We start from the raw sequence: 14,946 nt of genomic DNA on the forward strand, positions 1-14,946 counted from the left end.
TCTTTTTGGAACCAAAGCCAAATATAACCTCCAAGTCTAGTCGCGGATCACGCGGGAATCATCTCTTGCGGGACTCACTCAATGCACCTGACGCGTCACTTAATCGATCCAATATAAGCTCTCTTATAGGAACACAAGTAGCCAGCCGAAGACAGTCGAGTTTCCGTACGATACTGATAGTGCGAATACCGATTCCTCAGTTCAAGAGGCCCGATCCAACGACGTATGTGTGTCCATTCCTAAAGATTTCATCCTTCTAAATCCTTCTTGGTCAATAAGGTGGATATTCGGGATCTTTACCGTCTACGGGCCGTGAACACCGTGCTCAACCATTTTGAATGACTCACCTTCATCGATCCGGGCTTTCTTTCCTCGATATCCATGTCACGATCCCAGCAGTGAAAGGAGTTCCTTCAACACGTTCAAGCTTCCCGTGGAAAAACTGTGTTACTGGACGTTACGACGAGCGCATCGAAATCGAGACGAGTATGTCATTGGGAGTGATCCTTACAGTTTGAATCAGAAGATCATGGAAGTGGATCAACCACAAAATCATATACGAATGCACCAAAACAGCGAAAGTAACTAAAAGATGGCAATAGAGATTCAACCGCTGCGAGCACACCAGCCTACTCCACTAATCATCTAAGTTTTCGACGCCCATGCTACACAAAAAACCCGAGTCAGCAAGCGCCCAAGTTAACAATCTAACAGTTCCTACTTACCCGTACTCATTCAATGCTGAGCTGGGGGCGTAGGCACGGCCCTTCCGAGGACAGAAGTAACACCACCAATAACAGTAGTCACACCCCCAACAACAGAAGTAACACCCCCTACAACCGAAGTGACAGCAGCGACATCAGCTTCAACAGTCTTAGCAGCCGGCAACGCGCTTGATTGAACAGTGAAGAGGCCTCCAAAATTGGCTCCCGCAACTCCTCCACCGACAGAGATGACCACGCCCTGGCGGGCTTCGAGCTCTGCCGTAGCGACTGGTACGGCAGCGGAAACGGATGCATCGACAAGGTCGCGTCCGACGGGGACAGTGGTGGCGACAACCTGTCGGGCTTCAACGACTTTGGACGCAGCACCCTCGGTATCGATGGGGAAGTCGCCCCCAAAGGGTCCCGCAATGGCGTTCTGGCGGGCTTCGAGCTCTGCTGTAGCAACTGGCACGGCAGCGGAAACGGATGCATCGACAAGGTCACGTCCGACAGGGACAGTGGTGTCGACAACGGGGACAGTGGTGGCGACAACCTCTCGGGCATCAATGACTTTGGACGCAGCAGTCTCGGTATCGACGGTGAAGTGTCCATCGAAGTTGATATCTCCACCGACAGAGATGGCAATGGTATCGCGAGCTTCGACTACAGCGCTGGCGGTAGCTACTGGTGCGGCAGTGGATTCATCACCAAGGACCCCAATAACAGAGGTCATTCCATTAATGACAGTAGTGACGACGGCCTGTCGGGCTTCGACGGCTTTGGAAGCAATGGCGGTGGCAGATGGCGCGGCGGTAGACTCATCAGCGAGGATGCCCCCGATGATGGACGTGACTCCTCCGACGACTGAAGTGACTCCCCCAACGATAGAGGTGACGGCAGCGACCTGAGCTTCGACGGCTTTGGACGCAGCAGCGTCAGTATCAACAGTGAAGTGTCCATCGAAAGTGATATCTCCACCAACAGAGATGGCGACACCATCCCGACGGTCAAGAACGGTGGTGGCGGTAGCGACTGGTTCGTCAGCGAGGATGCCGCCGACGATAGAGGTGACTCCTCCAACGACAGTAGTGACTCCCCCTACAACCGAGGTGACTCCCCCAACGACGGAAGTGACGACTGCCTGTCGGGCTTGGATAGGTTTGGTGGGGGCCGCCGGCGGGTCGACGGGGCCTTGCTCGTGCCCTTGCCTTTTCACCATGGCAGGGCTGGCCAGTCCGCCGGGGAGCTGAGCGCAGAGCAGAACAAAAGCGGATAGGATGGCGAATTTGGACATGGTGAGATGCAGGTGTGTAGTTGAGAAGTAAAAGTGAATCCGAGAGGATGTTGTTCTCCCTCTTCAACATAGACTCTTATATACGTCTAGAGGTAATTCTTGGAAAATATACTGTATGCAACGGCGTCGGGCGATCGTAAAAGTCGGCAGGCATTCTCCGGTAAGAAATTCTTGAGAGACGAAACTTTGGGAGAGAAAGAAGTTTAGACCGGGGGTTTCTCTCCGTTGCGAGTTCGGCAGTCCCCAGAATGCCTTTATAATGTTCGCATGAGGATCCGCACTCTGTCCTGCTTGTCGATCAAGTGCGAATGTAACCCGTAACTCCCGGGAAATGGTTCAGAAAATCCGTACGTGCAACAGATACGCTCGGAGGGACGCAAGACTATCATGAAAAAGCGGGCCAGACGCGACGAATAGGCGCAACTTAGAAAAGAGAATTCGATCTTGGACGAGTCTGGCCTGACGAAAAGCTCGGGCTTGAGAACTGACGGGTAACGATGGACACGGTAGCTCGGAGTATTTGTCGAGTAAAAGAGCACTGGATTACCACAAGGTGGATGACAGACCATGCATGGAATGAAGCAAGCATGGCCGGTACGTCTTCAGAGCGGAAGTTGGGTTACGATGTGTCGTTCACTTGGCGGAGATTTGATATGTCTCGAAGTTCTAGTAGAATTCTAGCCAGGCGTGTTGTCCGCATCGAAGTGTAAAATGTATCGTCGGAGCCGCCAGCAAAAGCCGAGCGCCGCCGACACATCCTTTCCTGCAAGCCACACTCTCCACAAACTGTATGGCACCTTCCATCGCTTCGGTCGACCCCCACACTGGCGTTACTGCTACACATTTTGAATCTATTTGAAACTTGGATGGAGAAACTCGGTGTTCCCATCCATCTTCGACACGTTTACGCAGGTCCCGTCACCAACGATACCTTTAGTGGTGATATGATTCCAGAGTGCGGTGGAGGACAGGTCCATGGAATCCTTGGGTGTACAGGCCACCATAATAAAGAGGAGATGAAGCCTCTGGTACCACGATAGCAGGAAAACACGTAGAGGAGGAGGAAAACCTTGACGAGACTGGTGATGGTGAGGACATCATTGACAACATGGTGGTCGGGGTTAGGGTTCTCATAAGTGATGGGCTGGAACTTAGAGCGATCTCGAAGGTGCATGGCGAAGCATTCGTACTGCAGACCGGCGGGGTTGGGATGATCGGAACGAAGTCGAGTAGGCGGCTCGTTATAGACTGATGGTCGTCTCTCTAATTACACTTGACGTTGTAAGCAAGACAGAGAGACAGGTAAATTTGAGTTTGAAATCCCAATACTGGCTAATACGGGTGCCCCGTAGCCTAAGTTATGGTGGCGACGACACCCCTAGACGCCAATGACTCAACACACAAAGATACGAGAAAACTGTACCATTAATGGACCGAAAATCCCTCCGTACACCTACTGGGGCTGGCTACGAGCAAGCGCCGCCGCGTCTCTGTACATAGATTACGGGTTGCGGTTTCGAAGAAATATTGAAATATAGAGTCAAAAAAAAGGGTGGCTGTAAAAGATCATGTGAATATCACATGAAGGTTTCGGAGCCCTCCTCAGGCAAGCCGGCTTTATTATATACTAGCGGTCGTCGGTCGACGACTATCATACCTTGCTTAAGCGGTGTTCATCCCCACCCCAAATTTGCAGAATCCAATTTATGTGAGGCACACTTTGAAAATAATCATACACCGCCATAATAATACGTACATGCCTTTAAGAGCATCGAACTGTTAGTTACCTGAACTCATCACATTTAAGCACGCACTTTCTTCGCCTCACCTTTTTCAATGTCCATAATTTTCATTGATTCGGTTAGATTCTTGCAGAGCTACCCGTTGGATGCTATCTTGAAGAGGAATATTGCATTGTTCAATGAAATAATACACTGCACTTCGATGACAGGATATCGCCGTTGACACGTTGATCTGAGTACACACCGAATGAACATACAGTTTTATTTGACTTAATGTACCCCGTAACGCTGTAAGATATCCACAATGACCGGTAGATCTAGAGGATTTAATATGTTGGTGATTTGATATCTGTTGTGAAAAGACTTCGATGTGTGATGGAAAGGGTGAAATCGTCAGCAACAAGGATTTTGATTATGTGTGGAGAATGATGTCATATCACGGGAAGACCTTGGCTTGTGTAAGCGAGGATTTTAGACCTAGAGAGACCTTGACAAGCAAGGTAACTCGCGGTACTCGTATTACCTTACTCTTCTTGCTTGCAACGTCACGCGTCAAGTGTACAGAGAGGTAGTTAGTTATAGACTTTCTTATGGGAACACGAGTAGCCAGACTTACCCACAGCTGTGATATGCCTATTTTGAAGACAACTGAGTTTGCTCAGGACACTGATGATATGAATACCGATTCCTCAAGGACCCGGCGATCCAACAATGTGTGCGTGTCCATTCTCAAAAATTTCATCCATCCAAAGTCCTTCTTGGTCAATAGAATGGTTATTCGGGATCTTTACCGTACTCAACCATTTCGAATGACTCACTTCCATTGACCGAGGCTTTCATCACAATCTCAGCGGGAGTTCCGCCAATTCGTTCAAGCTTCTGCATGGAAAGGCTGCCACTGAACGTTAGGGCAAGGCTGATGAAACCGAGACGAATAAGTCATTGGGAATGGTCCTTAACATTTGATTCAGAAGATCAGATAGGTGGATCAACCACCAAGTCATATACGAAAGCACCAAAGCAACGAAAGTAACTAAGAGATGGACAATAGAGATTCAACCGCTGCGAGTACACCAGCCTACTCCACTAATCATCTAAGTTTTCGACACCCGTGCTACACAAAAAACCCGAGTCAGCAAGCGCTCAAGTTAACCATCAAGCAATTCCTACTCACTCTTACTCATTCAATGCTGAACTGGCGGCGTAGGCACGGCTTTTCCAAGGACAGAAGTAACGCCGCCAATAACAGTAGTCACTCCCCCAACAACCGAAGTAACACCCCCTACAACCGAGGTGACAGTCTTAGCAGCCGGCAACGCGCTGGATTGAACAGTGAAGAGGCCCCCAAAATTGGCTCCTGCAACTCCTCCACCGACAGAGACGACCATACCCTGGCGGGCTTCGAGCTCTGCCGTAGCGACTGGCACGGCAGCGGAAACGGATGCGGATGCATCGACCTGGCGGGCTTCAACGACTTTGCTGCATCCAGTATCAAGATCGCAACTGTAAGGACCGGCGCCATCGGCATTTTGACGGACGGAGATGGCATTGGCATCGACTACAGCGCTGGCGGTAGCTGCTGGTATGGCAGTGGATTCATCACCAAGGACTCCAATGACAGTGGTGACGACGGCCTGTCGGGCTTCGACGATTTTGGACGCAGCAGCGTCGGTATCAACAGTGAAGTGTCCATCGAATGTGATATCTCCACCAACAGAGATGGCGACACCATCCCGGCGATCAAGAACGGCGGTGGCGGTAGCGACTGGTTCGTCAGCGAGGATGCCCCCGATGATAGAGGTGACTCCTCCAACAACACTAGTGACTCCCCCTACAACCGAGGTGACTCCCCCAACGACGGAAGTGACGACGGCTTGTCGGGCTTCGATGGGTTTGGTGGGGGCCGCCGGCGGGTCGACAGGACCTTGCTCATGCCCTTGCCTTTTCATCATGGCAGGGCTGGCCAATCCGCCAGGGAGCTGGGCGCAGAGCAGAACAAAAGCGGATAGGATGGCGAATTTGGACATGGTGAGAGGCAGCTGTGTAGTTGAGAAGTGAAGGTGAATCCTAGAGAATGTTGCTCTCCCTCCTCAACATAGAGACTCTTATATACGTCCAGAGGTCATTCTTAGAAAATAGACTATGCAACGGTGTCTCTGTAGATCGTAAGTCGGCAGGCATTCATCCTCCGGTAAGAAATTCTTTAGAAAACGAAACTTTGGATCAGGGGTTTCTCTCCGTCGCGAGTTCGGCAGTCCCCAGAGAGTTTGTACAATGTTCGCATGAGGATCCGCACTCTGTTCTGCTTGTCGGTCAAGGGCGAGTGTAACTTGCGACTCCTGAGAAGCAGTTCAACAGATCCGTAAGTGCAGCAGAGACGCTCGCAGGGACATAAGACTAGCATGGAAAAGTGGGCCAGACACGATGAACAGGCGCGACTTGAGAGAAAGAGAATTTAATCTTGTACGAGCTTGGCCTGACGAAAAGCTCTAATTTGAGAACTGACGGGTAACGATAGACACGCTTGTAACTCGGAGTATTTGTCGAGCAAAAGAGCACTGGATTACTACAAGGTGGATGACAGACCATGCATGGAATGGGGCAAACATATTCAGTACGTCTTCAGAGCGGAAGTTGAGTACGATGTATCGCTCACTTGGTGAAGATTTGTCAAGTCTCGAAATTCTTATAGAATTCTAGCCAGTCAGAAGGAGGCATGTTGTCCGTATTAAAGGGTACGATGCGTTGTCGGAGCCGCCAGCAAAAGCCGAGAAGCCTTCCACCGCCGCCGACGAATCATTTCATGCTACACTCTCCACAAAGTGTATCTTCCATCCCTTCAGCCGACCCCCACACTGGCGCCACTGCTACGCATTACTGGTCTATGTTAAACTTGGATGGGGAAAGTCGGTGTTCCCATTCTTCGACGAGTCCCTGTCACCAATGATGGTGATACGGTTCCAGAGCTGAAATGCAGGGGAGGATAAGTCCTTGGGAGTACAGGCCGACATAACAAAGCGGAGGTAGTAGTCTCCGGTACCGGGAACACGTAGAGGAACAGGAAAATCTTGTCGAGACTAGTCATGGTGAGTCGGGGTTAGCGTTCTCATAAGTGAAAGGCCGGAACTTGGAGTGATTTCGAAGCATTCGTGCTGCAGACCGACGAGGCCGGAACGAGGTTCGAGCAGGACTGGTGACCGACTCTCTAATTACACTTGACGTTGCAAGAAAGTGAAATCAGTCTTAAATCTGAGCTTGAAATTCCTGAACGGGTGGCTGTGGAGTATCACGTGAAGACTTCGGGCCGAAACTTCCGAAAGGCTTTCTTACCTGTTCTTATTCTGTATCGGAGATGGCCAATCGATCCAGTTTTCCAGTCTTCTTACTTGCAACGTCAAGGGTACAGACACAGTTACGAGTCTACAAGGTACCCGTCGCAATTGCGGAGCCTTCAATAGAAGATTACGCAAAATGCGCCTGTACTTCTGGAAACGGCTTGAATCTGGCGGTTCAGTTTTATACACAAGAGTACTGTCCTCCTCGTCCTCCCATTGCTTCCCATGGCATATCGTCGTCCCCTATGCATATTTATCTCTCTCTTGAGCCTTTTTCTCCTTGGAACACACATCATTCTCTCCTCTATAACTTATTACCTTTCCATCGACCCTAATGCCTATCTTTCCGAGGACCAAGTACCTATACTTGGGCGACACTACCGGTGGAATGCCTCAGAACATGGACAAGTTGAAAGAATCCCACGAATTCTCCACCAGACATGGCGAACAGAGACCCTTCCCGAGAAATGGAGGCCACTTTCTCAAGAATGTCGGGATTTGATGCCAGATTAGTGCGTCTCGTTGCTATGCACGCGTATTATATATGTGACTGACGGTTCTCTTAGTGAATACATGCTCTGGGCTGACGACAGAGCTCGTGATTTTATATCAGAGCATCATCCTTGGTTTTTGGATACATTCAACGATTACCGATATCCCATTCAGCGGGCAGACGCCATCCGCTATTTCATTCTTCATCACTTCGGTGGCATCTACTTGGACCTCGACATTGGATGTGAACGTCCTCTAGACCCCCTTCTGGTCTATCCTCTCATCCTTCCAGAAACAACTCCCGTGGGCATCTCGAACGACCTCATGTTCTCAGAAAAAGGTCATCCCTTCATGGCACAAGTTATACGCAGCCTCGGTACATCCGGTCGCTCATGGGTACTCAATTATCCAACTGTAATGTTCTCCACGGGACCTACGTTCCTTTCGGCCCAATACAGCATTTTCGCTTCATCCCACGCTAGTGATCCTATCCGCGTCCTCCCAAAGTCATTGTATGGAAAAAATGCGAAGGAGGGAGAGGCGCCATATTCTTTCTTTTCACATTTCTATGGAAGCAGCTGGCATGCTGGTGACGCTGCTTTCATTGGCTTCCTTGGCCATTGGGGCAAAGCATTGATGTGGTTTGGTTTGATCGTCCTCTTATTGGGATTGCCATTTATTGCGTCCCCCAGCCGTAATCAACGTAGATATAGCTTGCGGCGTATTGGAGGGTACGAAGTCCTCCTTCCTCGCTGGTCTTCAGGGACAAGCCATTGGAATTTCGGGTCTTCATCCGACAGTGATAACGACTCTCCTATCGATCAGGATGTTCTTATTTTGCAGCTCCCATTCGATGTCCGACCGAGCTCCCCAACATTATCAGATGCATCGACAGAGCTCTATGCTGGCTGTCCATACACGCTTTCCGGCGATTGCGAAACGGAGTGGTGGCACTGACTAGCCCGCGAGAAGATGTCCCTCGAACACCATTCCGCAATAGACGCCAACGTTACAGCCGTGGTGTTTTATTCTTCTTTCCCGCTATATTCACATAGTCCCAAAATATTGAGCTTGGTCTCGCCACTACATATTCAGATCCACAAAGGCCACTGCTTCTGGATAGAAATAGTCGGCGTTCCCGTTCTTCTTTGATACCTTTACGCAGTTCCCCGTCGCCAATGATACCTTTAGCAATGATTAGTAGATCCAATTCCTCACGTAAAGATACAGGGATAAACGATTGCGATACATTGCTCCAATTTATTGTTACAGTCTATTGACTTCCGAATGGGAAGCATGAGTGACTTTGACATACGGAAAGGCCCAGTCTTTAATGTATCTCACACATCCTCGAGGGCAACGGCGGGAAGTCACTAGGCGTAAAGGTAGGGCATGTAGGAGCAATGTCCTCGAAGATAGTACGCAACGTTACAGTACTTTCGCAACGAGAATGTTGCGTATAGGACGATCGGACACTGTTGATAGTGTTGATGGACAAACCAGAAGCATTGGAACAGCAAGTGTATACCGATCCTCCGTCGGTGTCATCGTCAGGTTTCCAGTTCTTAGAAAGAGCCAGTTAACAGTGAATAAAAATTTAAATCAAAACCACTCGGACTTACCACAAGTTCGTTATACATATCCTGCTTCAGATGCTCGTTTGCCTGTGTATCGCGCTCCAATAAGTCCCGCTGGTCGGAACAGTGTTGAGCCAGGCGGTTATACTCGGCACTGGAAAGTTGACGGCCTTTGCCGCTCTGAGACCTATAGAGCTTCATAGGCTGTTCCGTATATATTATATAGCAGATTGCCCATTGCCGAGGATGACGCCAAGCTGGGATCGTCTTCAGCGCACACATATCCGAGTCGGGGAGGAGTTGTTCGTTTGGTTCGACGGGAACGACAAGTCGCCGGAGAAGTTTTCCAAAACTTTTATACTGACCCTGGGAAGATCCAAATGTGGCCATCAGACAGATAAAATAGCCCTTCTTTTGATTTCGACGAGTCGAAAGATGAGAAGGGGCATCCATGATGATGCAGGGTCTTTCTATCCCGGAAGAAACGGGGACGAGTTTGCCACTTTGAATGGTCAGTGATAAGCCTAACCGAGGTTCCAGTGGTCCAAAGGAATCCTTTAAAGCAGCGCAGAGCGGCGAAAATACGGACTCTTTGACGATGCAGATTTGTCCAGGTTTGAAGGATCGGTGACTCCGGGTCGCCTTTGGGACGGTCCTAATTGAAGGGGATTTCGGTATGCTGACCTGCTTGGTGGCATCATAATCCTCGGAGAGTACAGCATAACGCGAAACTGAAGTCTGGAGAAAAGGGGACATCTCGTAGAGGCACCAGGCCTATAAGTTGCAAAAGGAGTGAGCGGGTAAAGAGAAGAAAGTTGGTGGAATGAAAGAATGTGCGGTGAATGAGACCTTCCATTTTATATGGAGAAACACCATCGTCATAGGTTCATTTTTATCATAGCAAGACAAATGGGACAAAGAGCTTTGACGCGAGAAAGGAAATGAAAGACTGGCCAAGGAACGATATGACCATTGCAAATACAAGAGCAACCAGGGCGGATCAAACTGATCAAATGGATTTTGCGATCATTTTCTCACGGTTCCTTTGTCTTCTTTTGTCTCTGTGCCACCCAGGATACCGTATAAAATGCTTGACTTAGCTGCTGCCGGCGGTCATTCCCTCCTCCCCCTCACCGTTCTCCGTCAAGGTCGTCCAAGGTACAGATATGCTGCCTCAAGTTGTCCCACCAGAACGTCATTATTTTGCCTTTTCTATCGACGTCGCTGCAACTCTGGAGTTGTACTGCGACGGGGGCGATGATTCCATGTTGGAAAAATTGGATGGCTTGAAGGATAGGATGTACGCTGGCTACTGTTTGATGGTGCGTCTTCTCTGAGGCTTTCCTTAATCACACCGACTGAAGAGCCTCATTTTAGGTCGAGGGGGAGGTTGACGAGGATAACAAATACCATGTTATCGATATTCGGCCAGTCCAACAAGGCTTCACGAAGCCTCACCCTCGGAAATCACAGCATGCGCGGCCTACCATGTGTATTCCTATCTTGCCTGAAACAGCCCATCCAAGGTCAAGGGAACCTCTCCAGCTGTCGAGGGAATTGCCTTGGGAGAATTGCTACCACCCTACCTGTTACGACATCTGCACGCGTGTACCAACTGAATGGCGGGACTACTCTCAGTCGCCATGTGCGATGCTCTCTGCCCCGCTTGTCAAAGCCATACCGCAGGATATGCGCTACGGCCGACTCCTCCGAGCTGGAGTAGACGATGATCAAGCCCTTCGGATTCTCGGCGGTCAGCAAGACGCCCCAGATGTCGACATTCCGGACGATGCGTCAGAGACCGACAGTCAAATCTGCAAGACGTTCCTGGCCAAAATACCAGGCTTCGAGAATCCTGAAGAAGATGGGACCTTTGTGCCTGTTCTACGCGTCGAACACGTCCTGTCAAACATCCCTGGGATATCTGATCCGTCGCAGCTATACGGAGATCTGGAACTCTTCCAAGAGTAAGCAAAAATCTTTCATTGTTGATTCCTCTTCTGAAATTTGGTTTTGTTTTCAGGATCGTGCAGGAGTATCAGCTTGCACGGTATGGATCGATCCTTTTCGAGCCCCCAGAGGGTCCGCACATTGACGATACCTCTGTTTCCGATAATTCTTCGATGGTGTATAGTATGATGTCGGGGCTATCTGGAACTTCGACGGAAGACCTAGAATCTGATCCTTCAGACTCACATGAACTTGATTCATTGCCCTCAGGTTCAGAAGAGCTTCCTACAGCACCAGCGTCTCGGCGGAAAGGTAGGTAATCATAGACTTAGTGTGGGGTTTCCATTGATTTTTGCTCCCCAGGAAAATGGAAAGTCAAGTCGCTGTTCCGGCGGGTGATGACGAATATCTTCGAGCTGGTGAAGTGGCGCAGGTTCTCTAGCAAGTCATGATCTGGTCCGCGGGGCAGACAGACAAATGTTCACTCCTTCGTTTTACCAAATATACATTATTTGTACCGCTAATCCTGTTCATCTACAACTCACACTCCCTTTGGTATGATATCGCGGTTTTTATTCACGCCAAAGCTATGACTTAGAGTTGGGACATATCATGCGAGGAAGAGTTCAACATTCAAGCTTCAAGGTAAAAGACTACCCCAGTCGGGTGTAAACATGAACCATTGTTAAGAAGCTCGGTTGAGAGGACCGAAATACCGAGAGGAAAAATACATGATGATGGCAAGGCTGTCGATATCGATCGAGATTGGATGATCTTCCCACGCCTTTGTCCTGTCCTTGTTCTTTGTTGTCACCCAAGAAACAGTATAAATATGCTCAATTTATACGGAACCGCTCATCGTTTTCCCCTGATCGCTGCCATTCTTTACCATGGCGAAGTTTGAAACGTCTCCACCTTGGTACTCTTATTTCACTTTTTCCATCGATGTAGCGGCCACTCTGCAGATGTACTGTGACGGAGGCGACGATGCTATGCTGCAAAAACTAGAAGGCCTGCAGGATAGGAAATATGCTGGTTATTGCTTCTACGTATGTCATTCTACGGCTCGCTTTAAGCACATCTACTGAAAAATATCTAGTACGAAGCTTCGAGTGAAGAGGACCCCAAGTATTATACTCTCCGCATCCGACCAGTGCAACAGGGCCTCACGAAGTCTCACCCAAGGAAACCTCAGCATGCGCGGCCTACGATGTGTCTTCCTATCTTGCCAACAACGGCCCATTCGAAGTTGAGAGAACCTATGGAGCTGTCCAAGTCACTGCCATGGGACAATTGCTATCATCCTACCTGCTACGATCTTTGTGCACGTATACCAGCAGAACAGAAGGACTATTCCCAAGCACCGTATGTGCGTTTTTCCCGCCAGCTGTCCAAAGCCATCGAGGAGGACGGCCGCTACAGAGACCTTCTTCAGGCTGGGGTAGATGATGATCGTGCACTCCAGATTACCGACGGTCACGAAGACGCCCCAGATACCGACGTTCCAGACAATGCTTCAGATATCGATGGTCTAGCCAGCCAGATGTTCATGGTTAAGATACCAGGGTCGTCGGAGCTCGAGGAAGAACTTATTTTCATGCCCGTTATGCGTGTCGACCCAATCCTGGCAAACGTCCCCGAAATAGGTGATCCATCGCAGCTGTTCGGAGACCTGGATCTCTTTCAAGAGTAAGTTATCCTCTCTAATTATTGCGATCCGTTTCCTCAACTGTTCCTTTTGTTTTAAGAATTGTGCAGGAATATCAGCTTGCGCGCTACGGATCAGCCCTTTTCGACTCTCCAGAGGATCCGATTGACGACTGTTCTGTTCAAGACGACTTTTCGAGTATGTATACTTCCATGTCGGTGGCATCGGTAGAATCTTGCTCGAGTTTCACGGACGAGCTCAGCTCTGATACTCCGGACTCTCACGAACTGCACTCATCGACAGAGGAATCTCGCCAGGTGCCGGTGCCTAACCGGAAAGGTGAGTATCTACACCTTTAGACCGGAGCCTCTGTTGAATTTTGCTTTAAGGAAAATGGAGAATCAAGTCGCTTTCCCGGCGGGCAATCTCAAATCTCGCTGAGGTCTTGAAGTGGCGCAAGTTATCCAACAAATCGTGATTTGGTCTGCAGGCTAGACTAGCAAAATCATACCTTCGTTTCATGAAATACATTATTATTTCGTATCGCTAATTCCTTTGTACGAGTTACACACTCTTTGATATGATATCGCAGTTTCTTTAATATTTTATGCACTCTGCTGAAGGCACTTGCAATGCATCAAACGGGGTCAAGGTCCGAGTACTGATAAGGTACCAGGGCAGGTTCGATCACTTTTGCCTGCTACCATCAGGAATCTTCAGGAATCTCTTCTCTTTGTCCTCGCTTTGTTTCTGTTTTAATCTTTTTGAATTTATTGCCACTCAAAGGGCAATATAAATATGTATAGCGTGGTCACCGGCCCTTTCACCTTCGCCCTCCGGCAACATTTTTTCATCCGCTGATATGAACCTCCAAGTCGTCCCACCAGCATGTATGTATTTCGCTTTTTCCATCGATGTCGCTGCAACATTGGGCATCTACTGTGATGGTGGTGACGACCTTATGCTTCAAAAACTGGAAGGTTTGAAGGACAGGATGTATGCAGGATACTGCGTGGCAGTGCATTTTGCTAACTACTTCCTTTGACTCGTTCACTAAGAAACCTCTCTTCAGGTTGAGGACAGGGTTGATGAGAATAACAAGTTTCACGTTACCAACATTCGACCAGTGCAACAGGGTCTCACGAAGCCTTACTCTCGGAAGCCTCGTTATGCGCAACCAGCCATGTGTATTCCTATCTTTCCGGAAACGACCCATCCCAGGTCAAGGGAACCTCTGGAATTGTCGAAGCCATTGCCTTGGAACAACTGCTACCACCCCACCTGCTATGACTTCTATGCCCATGTTCCAACGGAATGGCGTGACTATTCTTAGTCGCCACGTGTGCTAGGCTTCTCTCCCCAGCTCATCAAACCTTTGGCGGAGGATGGGCGCTACTACCGACTCCTTCAGTCTGGGCTAGATGAGGTCCAGGTTCTTCGAATTCTTGACGGTCAAGAAGATGCCCCGGATACAGTCGACTTGTCAGGTCGGCCTGACGATGAGCCTTACCAGACGTTCCTCGCCAACATACCCGGCTCTGAAGAGCCAGAGGATGATATCTTCATGCCTGTCTTGTGTATCAAACACGTCTTGTCAAACGTGACAGAAATATCTGACCCTTCGCAGCTACGGGAAGACAGGGATCTCTTTCAAGCGTAGGTGGCTTCTTCAAATCACGTCTCCCATTTTCCTGAACGACGCTTTCAGAATTGTGGAGGAGTATCAACTCGAGCGATACGGTCCGGTAGTTTACGAGACGCCAGAGTATCTGTCGATTGAGGATGAAACTCTCCCAGATAACTTTTCCATCGTGTATAGTCTAATGTCATCGGCATCTGGAAATTCCACGGAGGAGCTGGACTCTGGTTTTCCAGACTCTCACGAACTGACCTTGTCGGAAGAAGAGGCTCCCCAGGTACCGGTGCCCGGTCAGAAAGGTGAGCATCTCTACGTTCAGACCCAGAGCTTACGTTGAACGTTGCTTTAAGGCATATGGCGAGTTAAGTCGTTCTTCCGGCGAGCGATGATGAATGTCCTCGAGGTCTTGAAGCGGCGCAAATTATCCAACAACTCGTGATTTGGTCTGCAGGACAAACTAGCACAATCTTACCTTCGTTTCATCAAATACATTATTATTCTGTCTCACTGATCCTTTTGTACGAGTCACACACTCTTTGATATGATATCACGATTTCTTTTAGCG

General features: G+C 49.2%; 6 protein-coding genes across 6 annotated transcripts; 4 read left to right on the forward strand and 2 right to left on the reverse strand.

Annotated features, from left to right (window-relative positions):
* Positions 1–735: 735 nt before the first annotated feature.
* On the reverse strand, positions 736–1,998 carry EV420DRAFT_1638677 (uncharacterized protein; the record flags this gene model as incomplete). Its single annotated transcript, XM_060476864.1, has 1 exon — positions 736–1,998. One exon carries the CDS (start codon positions 1,996–1,998, stop codon positions 736–738), a length of 1,263 nt encoding a protein of 420 aa, XP_060335067.1.
* Positions 1,999–4,691: 2,693 nt separating this feature from the next.
* On the reverse strand, positions 4,692–5,767 carry EV420DRAFT_1745271 (uncharacterized protein; the record flags this gene model as incomplete). Its single annotated transcript, XM_060480124.1, has 2 exons — positions 4,692–4,854; positions 4,915–5,767. One exon carries the CDS (start codon positions 5,765–5,767, stop codon positions 4,925–4,927), a length of 843 nt encoding a protein of 280 aa, XP_060335068.1. The 3' UTR covers positions 4,692–4,854; positions 4,915–4,924.
* A 1,533-nt stretch (positions 5,768–7,300) lies between these two features.
* On the forward strand, positions 7,301–8,221 carry EV420DRAFT_1222720 (glycosyltransferase family 32 protein; the record flags this gene model as incomplete). Its single annotated transcript, XM_060466476.1, has 2 exons — positions 7,301–7,587; positions 7,642–8,221. Coding segments are annotated over 2 exons (867 nt in total), but the record flags the coding sequence as incomplete, so codon positions are not given.
* Positions 8,222–10,191: 1,970 nt separating this feature from the next.
* EV420DRAFT_1761013 (uncharacterized protein) lies at positions 10,192–11,677 on the forward strand. Its single transcript, XM_060480644.1, has 4 exons — positions 10,192–10,466; positions 10,522–11,111; positions 11,168–11,406; positions 11,458–11,677. Exons 1-4 carry the CDS (start codon positions 10,311–10,313, stop codon positions 11,544–11,546), a joined length of 1,074 nt encoding a protein of 357 aa, XP_060335070.1. The 5' UTR covers positions 10,192–10,310; the 3' UTR covers positions 11,547–11,677.
* Positions 11,678–11,886: 209 nt separating this feature from the next.
* Positions 11,887–13,220, forward strand: EV420DRAFT_1729216 (uncharacterized protein; the record flags this gene model as incomplete). Its single annotated transcript, XM_060479887.1, has 5 exons — positions 11,887–12,143; positions 12,194–12,783; positions 12,843–12,940; positions 12,974–13,081; positions 13,132–13,220. Exons 1-5 carry the CDS (start codon positions 11,985–11,987, stop codon positions 13,218–13,220), a joined length of 1,044 nt encoding a protein of 347 aa, XP_060335071.1. The 5' UTR covers positions 11,887–11,984.
* A 384-nt stretch (positions 13,221–13,604) lies between these two features.
* On the forward strand, positions 13,605–14,820 carry EV420DRAFT_1638683 (uncharacterized protein; the record flags this gene model as incomplete). The annotated part of the gene is made up of 5 exons (XM_060476865.1): positions 13,605–13,760; positions 13,815–14,045; positions 14,106–14,398; positions 14,451–14,680; positions 14,732–14,820. 5 exons carry the CDS (start codon positions 13,605–13,607, stop codon positions 14,818–14,820), a joined length of 999 nt encoding a protein of 332 aa, XP_060335072.1.
* Between the last annotated feature and the right edge of the window lie 126 nt (positions 14,821–14,946).

The sequence above is a fragment of the Desarmillaria tabescens genome (assembly GCF_030435595.1).
Source record: "Desarmillaria tabescens strain CCBAS 213 chromosome Unknown EV420scaffold_7, whole genome shotgun sequence".
Classification (NCBI taxonomy): Eukaryota; Fungi; Basidiomycota; class Agaricomycetes; order Agaricales; family Physalacriaceae; genus Desarmillaria; species Desarmillaria tabescens.

Bases quoted from the DNA above. Each gene is read 5' to 3' on its own strand.
- EV420DRAFT_1761013 (XM_060480644.1), top strand. From the start codon at position 10,311: ATGCTGCCTCAAGTTGTCCCACCAGAACGTCATTATTTTGCCTTTTCT. The intron at 10,467-10,521 runs GTGCGTCTTCTC...GCCTCATTTTAG, and splicing joins ACGCTGGCTACTGTTTGATG to GTCGAGGGGGAGGTTGACGA. The intron at 11,407-11,457 runs GTAGGTAATCAT...TTTGCTCCCCAG, and splicing joins ACCAGCGTCTCGGCGGAAAG to GAAAATGGAAAGTCAAGTCG.